Source organism: Marmota marmota, unplaced genomic scaffold (assembly GCF_001458135.2).
Source record: "Marmota marmota marmota unplaced genomic scaffold, marMar, whole genome shotgun sequence".
NCBI classification, from domain to species: domain Eukaryota; kingdom Metazoa; phylum Chordata; class Mammalia; order Rodentia; family Sciuridae; genus Marmota; species Marmota marmota.
The window spans coordinates 2,377,263-2,386,686 of NW_026000225.1; the positions used below are offsets into that span (position 1 = coordinate 2,377,263).

Below are 9,424 nucleotides of genomic sequence, written 5' to 3' on the forward strand. Positions count from 1 at the left end.
AAAAAAAAAGACATGTCTATCCATGTGCTTGCCAAGTTATCTTCAAAACATGGATTCCTTTAAGCTAGTAGTAATCAAATTCTAGAAACTAGTCAAAGTTATTCCAGATCATTTTGTAAAATCATGGTCTTTAGACAACTGAACTGTTCTTACTGTGAATATAATAATATTTGGAAGAAAATACAGTTTCTCTACATTCTGTTAGTTTCATATTAGGTATGTGCCATTCAAATTTTAGTATTTTGTGCATGTTTGGCCTTGGGTGATTTTTCTATAGAATATCCACTTTAAGAATTCAAGGGACCATAGAAGATACCTGGACTACCCTGAGGAAATGAATGGCTTTATTTCAAACACTCATTGAAGCTATTGAATTTAAATACCAAACAATACTAATCCATTAAGTCTAATAAAGCATTTATAATAATACAGAAATATTCTTTAACATTAACACTTCAGAAAAAATTCAGGAAATAAAATTAGCCTTGAAAAGGGGAACAAAGCCATTAGATGAAATCTTATCACTGATATAACAAACGGCAAGATCATTGCCTATGGCATCCAGACATTTATACCCATAAGTAATACTTCATGGTAATTCTGATGGAAGTTATTCTGACCATTTGAAGTGGAAGTTGAGTTGGAACTTGTTAATGCCTAAGAAGGTAGGTTTCATATTTTGAAGGTAAATATGTTTCGTTAATCTTCCAACCATAGGAATGGCTAAAGAAAATACCCATTTTCAATTTTAATTTTTCTATTTTGTTGAGTGAAAAAATACAGCTTTTAGTGATGTGTATTAACTTGACTACTTTTTTATTTAGGATAAGAAGCTTGTCACTTGTTTATTTTTCTTAGAATGTGGTATTAGGTAATTGTAATTTGAAATCTGGTGATGTGTATAGCTCTTTTTCACATATGCATGGGTTGCTGCCAAGTCCAGAAATTTGCCCATTTTTCTGGAAAGGAAAAAAAAAATGACCACATAGGCTTTGATGATTTTTGCTTGAAACTGAAGAAGTTTTCACTCACCTGTAAAGAAGGGTAAAAAATGATCCTTTAATTTTCTTATTATTTATTGCACTCCTAAGGATTAAACCTAGGTACACTCTACCACTGAGCTATAGTCCCAGCCCTTTTTATTTTTCATTTTGAGATAAGGCCTTGCTAGTTGCCCAGATTGGCCTCAAACTTGTGATCCTCCTGCCTCAGCCTCCTAAGTAGCTGGGATTATAGATGTGTGCCACTACACCCAGATTTTGTTATATTTTAAAATTTTTTCTTACCTTTCTCATATTATTTAAGAGATTTCCTCAGACCCTTCTACTTCTGCTGTCATATTTAAACCCGTCCAAAATGTTTTTTTCTGTAGTATTCTGCCCTTATTCATGTGTTGAATATCTTCTATTGTCTGAGAAAAATATCGCTTTTTTTGTTATTGTAGCTTTTTTGTTTATTTTCTTATTTCTGCATGATCATTATTTCTCCCAAGTTGCTTTTGCCTGTTTGTTTTGTGCTCTTTCATATATGATGCTTTACTTGATTTATTTATTGTTTAGAATCATATACAGGTGAAATTCTTATGGCTAGAACCTTTGTTGATTCATGTAGTTCTCAAATTATCATAGAATGTCACAGGAAGTTCATGATAACATGTAGCTTAGAGAAGCTAGCTAATAAGATGAAAGTGCTCAGAATTCTAAAACTGCCACCAATAAAAGCAAAACTAGCCTCACATTTAAAATTTGATTAAAATTAAGCCTTAAGTTTAAAAATATCTTTAAAAAATTCTTTAAAATATCCTTTTCAGGGTGTTTGCCAGCTTCCCAGTAAAAATGATGAAAAGGAATACCCTCACAGAAGAATTGATATCAGGTGTGCTCAAACTTTGTTTCTGACATTCTTGCTTTTTCCTTTTTGAATCCTTGTCTTTCTTCCCTCTGTATATCATCTTATTAAAGTTTACAAGTATGTATAGAACCCTCTTTTATTCTGAAGGACCATATATTCTTGCCTTAAGTATAAATAATAATGACTATCTACAGATTTTTCTTTTCTTCGTGTGGATTTGCACATTACCAGAGTGTCTTCTATAACTCAAAAAAAATTTCTGGCATGGGGAAGTGAGTTATACTAAGTGATAATGCTTTTCATTTCTCCACACCTCTTACAGAGGAAAGTTTACTGAAACCTAAACAATTGCAAGGTTGTGATTTAAATGTTCCACTTAATGATAGTCTTCTCTTCAGATTGTTAGGACACAAAGATTTATTTTAGGCGTTTTGTTCCTTGCTTAGTTAGGAGTTCTATGCTTGCTAAATTTGAGAAGTGTAATAAAAACTTTATCTGCTTTATTTTTAGGTTGATACCCAAAGATCAGTATTATTGTGGGGTTCTTTATTTCACTGGGAGTGACATTTTCAATAAAAATATGAGAGCTCATGCCTTAGAAAAGGGTTTCACAATCAACGAATACACTATCCGCCCCTTGGGAGTCACTGGTGAGTATATGTGACTGCCTTAGAGATGATCCATGTTATCTGGAGAGAAAGTTATTTTCAAGGGGTTAGCAAATTTAGCTTCTCTAAAAAGCTGGTCAAATGTATTTGTAGTATTAGTCCCTTAGAACAAAGGGGGCTTGAATGCTTAATGTGCTCCCAGTTCCTTAGTAATGACCATTTATTAAATCCTTCCTGTCCATCATAGTTATTAAAAAATTATATTGGTTTAAAAGAGTTTTTTTGTTTTGATGTGTGGTTCCAAAAATTCTGAGATATCATTGCTTTTAATGCCTCCCAAACTTTAAACCTATGCTTTAAAGTTTAAAGAATAAGGATTCTTAACTCTATAGATCTTGTTAACATTTCACAACATACTGTATGATTTACTATTCCCTACTGGAGAATGAATTTTTGCCATTTTGCCCTAAAAAAGTAGGGCTTTTATTCCTAGGGCAGTGCTGCTCACATTTCAGCATGCATACTGTTTACTTGGGGACTTCATGGGATGCAGATTCTAATTCCTTGGAGCTCAAGGTTCTGCATTTCTATAAGCTTCCACAGAATGCCACTGCTGCTAGTACTAGAACATTTTGAGTTGCAAAGGAACTAACTAGAGTATTTTATATAATGTGATAGCTATAATGGAGATCCAGCAGAGAGGAAAATCACAAGTTTGGGTAACTTTAGTGAAAATAGTTGGAAAACTCAGGTTCTTTTTGTAGCATTGGTAATGTATATGTAATAAAACTCAAGTACAAGCTGGTATGCAGAGGATTAGTAGCTTGGTTTTCCTTTTTATTATGAAAGCAAATCTCACACAGCTCTCAATCCTGAACCCTCATAACTAAATTGCTAAACTGGTTCTTAAAATAAATTTCTTTTCCCTCTCTACTTCTAGGAGTAGCTGGAGAACCCCTGCCAGTAGACAGTGAGAGAGACATCTTTGATTACATTCAGTGGAAATACCGAGAACCCAAGGATCGAAGTGAATGAGGCCTATTCTTCCTTCCAGACATAGCCCAATAGGAGTCTTAATTTATTTCTTAACCTTTGCTATGTAAGGGTCTTTGGTGTTTTTAAGTGATTATTTCTTCCCCATGCTTAGCTTGCATTAGAATCAATAAAACCTCTTGTTACTATGGATGGTGATGTTCTTATTTCTTAGCAAATTTGTATAGTTTAAATTTCATATTATGTTCACGGTCACACTTTAGTATGGGTAGAGATGAGATGATAGCAAGTCTTGAATAGGAATTTCATTTTCTTTATTTTCTGTCCTATGTTATAAACCACATTACTACTTTTCCTCCTATTTCTGGATTACAAATATCTTACTAGGGAAATATATATTGAGGAAGATTTTTTTAGAAACTAGAGGTCTTCATAAATTTGATTTTCTCTTTTGTAATACACACTTATGGCTTAAATAGAATAGGTGTATGATTTATCTCTTAAGTGAATTCTGTAGCACCTGACTGGAATCCATTAGAGCTTCCTGAAGCAAGTCCTCTTCTATTATGCACATAAGACAGTCTCTTAATCTTAAAGAAACAAAAATTTCATTCCTGAGTTTTCCTCTGAAGTAACTTTTAAGTATAAGCAGTCAAAATGTATAAGTAAAAACATTTCTTGAAAGCTCTTGCTCTCAAATATAAACATTAGATAAATAATATAAAATAGGAAAAGTTATCAAATGGTTAGGAAAGTTATTGAAAACAGAATATGTGAAAATGCTTTGTAACTTGCAAAGGACTATCCAAACAGAAGATATTATTTATTACCTTTGAGTCTTATTTTTTTGTCATAAATTATTTTGTGGTGAAATATAATTTCCCTTTCAACAAATGAAGGGAAATAAACAATAGAGTTTTTAAAGAAAATTGCTATATTTGCTCTGATAATTTTCCCTAGTAAGATATGAGAATTTGTTTAATGTCAGGTACCATCACTAATTTTTCCCCTAAGATACTGTTAGGTACCAGCCCTGCACTAGGAATTACATAAAAATTTATGGGAATGTGGTTTTTTTGTGGGGGGAGTGGGTACCAGGGATTGAACTCAGGGGCACTTGACCACTGAACCACATCCCCAGCCCTATTTTGTATTTTATTTAGAGACATGGTCTTACTGAGTTGCTTAGTGCCTCACTTTTTGCTGAGGCTGGCTTTGAACTCATGATCCTCGTGCCTCAGCCTCCTGAGCCCCTGGGATTATAGGCGTGCACCATTGAGCCCAGCAGAGGATATACATGTTAATTGGCTTGACTATGGTAATCAGTTATCTATGTATATAGTATATATCAAACCATCATTCTGTGTACCTTAAGGTATACTATTTCCTTTTCTAAAAAAAAATTTATTTGAACTAATTGAGTCACTAGATCAGAATTCTTTTTTAAAAAAATTTTTTTAATATCTATTTTTTACATGTAGATGGACACAACACAATGCCTTTACTTTTATGTGGTGCTGAGAATCGAACCTGGGTCCCACCCATGCGAGAGAAGCGCTCTACTGCTGAGCCACAATCTAGCCCCTCTTTTTTTTTTTTTTTTTTTTAACTTACAGAATCACATCAGATGAAAAGCCAAAGATGGCTTCCATTCATCACAATGTATCATCTCATAGTTCTCTAGTTTCAGTCTACTTCTGTTGCTGAAAGATTTGATTTTAAGAGAGATTTGTATGGAAGCACTTTAAAATTAATGTCTGAGAATCTGCTTGAGGACAATGAAAATTCTTCATGTTGAAGTGTTTACAGCTTTTTATATTTTTTGGCATATTCTTAACCGTGCATGTTGTCGATTGCCAGTCACTTGGCTTCGACATAATAGTCCAGGACCACAGTCACAGCGCTGGAAGATTTCTGGAGCTTGAGCAGTATCCTTATGTCCTCTTCTAGAGCAGACTTGTCCCTCTAATAGGACTGGTTTACAAATTTTAGTCCAAAAATGACGAGCACAGCAAAGTCCAGAGCCACAATCAAAGGTTCTCAGACAGCTTTCTCCCTCTTGTCCTGTAACAAGATTGATATGAACTTTAGTGGTAAGTGGGGGAAAGCTGGATGTAGGCGAATTGCTAATGGGACAAGATTAGAGATCTAGAACTGAAGGCCACAAAGTAAAAATAAGAATAGTCTTCAGGACATATAGAGTTAGATTTTCACACTAAAAGCAACAATGAAGTGGAAATCTCAGTCCATCTGAGCATTTATTGTTGTCATATAAAGTTAAAACATTCATCAAGGGAAAACAGGATTTCTAGTCTTGAGAAATGAAATATCATTTGGCAATGTTTTATTAGATGGGATTTATAGTGTATGGAGAGACCCTTCATTACTTATGAAGGGACCTACTTAATCTGAAGATACAAATAAGAATGGCCAGTTTACCACTTTCAAACATTCTGGCTATGTTAGAGAGGAATTTTAGACTACAACTTTAAAAAAAAAAAAAAAACAAAACTTTGTACAAGGCTGAAAAGTTAATGCATCTACTCTCATTTCTATTTTATATCCTCAGGATCTAAAAAGGGAAACTACGACTTGTTAAATTACCATATAGGCAGAAGAAAGCTGTATGTTTGCCAGGCATGGTGGTGCATGCCTGTAATCCCAGCAGTTTGGGAGGCTGAGGCAGAAGGATTCCAAGTTAGAGGCCACCCTCAGCAATTTAGCAAATCTCTAAGGAACTTAGTGAGACCTTGTCTCAAAATAAAAAATAAGAAGGGCTGGGCATGTGGCTCAGTGGGTAAAGTACCCCTGAGTTTAATCCCTGGGACCAAAAAAAAAAAGGTGTATGTGTGTCAAACTGAACTCAATAAAAGGTTTTCTTGCTAACCAGTCTATTGTTAACAGCCATTCTCCTGTCCTCTTGGCCTACTGACTACCTTATACTGCTCCTTGCATGCTCTCTGCAACTTCTTATGGAAAGAGATTACAAACAAGACACGCTCCCTGTTTCCAAGGCAGAGAAGAATAGTTTCAGCCTTTTCTTATGAGACTGGAAGGAGAAGATATTTTTCTTAAAACAAAAATGCCTTCATGATGCTCTCTTACCCTTACTGCCTTGTGGTTTCTTAATATTTGACTTCCTCTTGGGTTTGTTTTCCTCCATTGGATGCTCAGTTGTTCCTTTTGTGTCTGTGCCATCTTGGTCATCAGTCTGTCTTTCCAGTATTGGGGCTGCATCTTCCATTGTAGTGCAGACATCTGAGGGACAAGCAGGTGGCACTAGAGTTAATAACTTCAACAGAACAACAGACATGCTAGTTATGCTGTTATACAATTTGGCATCACTTCTGTCTTCCAGTTATACATAACTTTCTAGATATCTGGGACATACACTAAATATTTACATGCTGACATATGTCAAAGAAGGTAATTAAATAATTAATAGAATCCAAATGAAAAATAGAAAAATTTGAATGATTCTAACTTGAAGGTTTCCTTTAAAATCATCATTCCAAGGCACTGGCTACAGTTGTTTGCCAGGAGATGAACTATTTTGTTTCATCAAGAAGAGACAGCTGTATAAATATATTTCAAGCATGACTCTAGGAAGCCCTTAGAGTGCCTTTCTTGGAATCTTCTAGTCTATGAGATTCCATTGCTGTCTTCAGTTTATAAATCACTTGACTGAAGCAAGGCAGTCCTGCTGGGTTTTTGATTGCTCACCATTCATGCAGAGTGTTCCTGGGCAGCACATGGCATTTCGCTGGCACCTCCTCCGCAACCCTCGGCATGTAGCACAGAATGGCTTCTCATCACGGGGCTTGAGGCAGAATTTTCTAGTGTTGCAGTCCTTGTCAGACATGCACTGTGAACCCTGTGAAGGAAAACTTGTCACAAGGCTAGGTAATCAAACAAGAAGTAAGATGGCTTTATTTAAGGAGATGGAGGAGGCCAAATCATAGTAGCACTTTGAACGCTGTGACAAAGGCAGGGGCTGGGGTTGTGACTCAGTGGTAGAGTGCTTGCCTAGCATGTGTGAGGCACTGGGTTTAATCCTCAGCACCACATTAAAATAAATAAATAAAATAAAAGGATTTGTCCATCTACAATTAAAAGAAAAATTTTTTTAAAACTTAGGCAGAATTTTAATTTTTCAGTGTAGTTGGTTTTCTCCCACAAAGGGGAGATCAAATCACCTGCAAAGAGACCTTGGCACTGCAAAGGTTGTTTATGTTTGAAAAATTGTCATACTTTCCAAAACTTTAATTTCCTCATTCTCTTTGTGAAAAGGGAAGAAAATGTTTTCCTATGTATGTCTTATAGATGGCTATGAAGTGTCTAATTTATATTTCAACTTTAGAGGCTGTGCTACAGTTCAGTTAAATATAAAGTTGGCATTTGTAGCATTCTTATTTGATTTTTTTACTCTTGAATCAGTTATTGTCTCAATGATCCTTACCCAGTTTAACAGTTCTTTGATTTTTAGTGATGCCTCATTCGTTTGCACAGAGAAAAAGATACCATAGATCAGGTTTTTTCATCCATAGTTGATGCTCTTTTAGGGATACATAAATGGTGGCCTTGCTGGGACTCAGAACCAGCTGAGTCCCAGCAAGGCCACCATTTATGTATCCCTAAAACAATTCTGTGAAGCAAGATGGTGACAATAACAATGCATCATGTTACTGCATTTAAATTATACCCCTCCCCATGTTTACTGGCAATGTGGTCTTGGTTAAATTACTCAACATTCTGAGTCTTATTTCTTCATCTATGATTTGTAAATGTGAATCTATCTCAAGTTGTGGGGATGATTAAGTGAGATATTGTGTATAAAAGCCTGGCACACGGTAGAGTTTTTTTAAATGTTAGTTTATTCCCTGAGCTGAATGTCCTGAAAAACCACTTGGCTCTTTTAGTAAGTTAATGCTGAGGCAATTGGATTCTTCCTGGGAACCTTCCCAATTCCACAATCAATTCAGATAAGCTATTTCACACATTAATTTTTTAATGAGATAAGCTATTTCACACATTAATATAAGCTATTTATTAAGATAAGCTATTTATTTATTTATTTTATTTGAGATAAGCTATTTCACACATTAATTTGAACAACTTATTTAAACCTGAATGCAACACCCATCACCCACCTCCAAGTGCCAGCGCTTTCACCCTAGGTGTGCTCACCTTCCGAGCCCCTTGCATGTCCGCAGAGGTTTTGATGTTGTTGAAGTCCAGAACCAGAGCTCCCAGGGGTGAGCAGAACCAGCTGAGTCCCAGCAAGGCCATCAGCACCATCCTTCAGTTTCCCGGGGTCTCCTTGATGTTCACAGCACTTTGCGTGTCCCCCCAAATTGGGATGCTCCAAACCCACAGCAGAGCTTCTGCCAAGCTGGAAACTACAAGTAGCCTGTAACCCTGTTCTGAAAGAGAAGCAATTCTGCCTACGGAAGGTGTATGAAATTGAAGAAGCAGGTATGATCAACAGGTTCTTTCTGCAACTATTTATAGCCAGATGTGCCCCCTCATCCTTCTCCTCCCTCTCCTCGCTTCCTTCCTTTTTACCCCACACAGGCTTCAACAAATCCTTTCAAATCTGTTTGATCAATAGTTCAAAACAAGGACTAGATAGAAGGAGACAAGAGGCAGGGCTGCAGCGGCTTCTCCTCCAGGGGTTGAATCCCTCTTAATTATTGCATATCAAAGTTAGTTCAAAGGGCCTGCAGGAGAGCAGGATGTCTGTATCAAAGGCAAACTATGATAATCACCTGCATTTCCGACCTTCAATAATCCTTTGGGGAGGGGTGGGGGGAGTCTAAGATCTGTTTTCACAGCTAATTGTGCTCAAAGAAAGAATGAATCATACTGGCCAATATGCTGTAGAAGATGCCAAAAGCGAATGTTACCAAATTTTCGGAGAAGCTTTAAACTGTTTCAGATAGTGTGGACAGATAGAGAAAATGCCTTCAATT

The 9,424-nt window shown here is 36.1% G+C and overlaps 2 protein-coding genes across 2 annotated transcripts in view; one reads left to right on the forward strand and one right to left on the reverse strand.

Annotated features, from left to right (window-relative positions):
• Positions 1-3,642, forward strand: part of Polb (DNA polymerase beta) — a 25,957-nt gene extending 22,315 nt beyond the window's left edge. The window contains exons 12-14 of the mRNA XM_015506237.2: positions 1,811-1,875; positions 2,362-2,501; positions 3,400-3,642. Of these exons, the coding sequence (XP_015361723.1) occupies positions 1,811-1,875; positions 2,362-2,501; positions 3,400-3,494 (300 nt within the window). The 3' untranslated portion in view covers positions 3,495-3,642. The remainder of the gene's footprint in view (positions 1-1,810; positions 1,876-2,361; positions 2,502-3,399) is intronic.
• A 1,389-nt stretch (positions 3,643-5,031) lies between these two features.
• Positions 5,032-8,974, reverse strand: Dkk4 (dickkopf WNT signaling pathway inhibitor 4). The gene is made up of 4 exons (XM_015506216.2): positions 8,640-8,974; positions 7,176-7,326; positions 6,558-6,710; positions 5,032-5,516 (listed from the first exon to the last, which is right to left on the reverse strand). Exons 1-4 carry the CDS (start codon positions 8,748-8,750, stop codon positions 5,266-5,268), a joined length of 666 nt encoding a protein of 221 aa, XP_015361702.1. The 5' UTR covers positions 8,751-8,974; the 3' UTR covers positions 5,032-5,265.
• Positions 8,975-9,424: the final 450 nt, after the last annotated feature.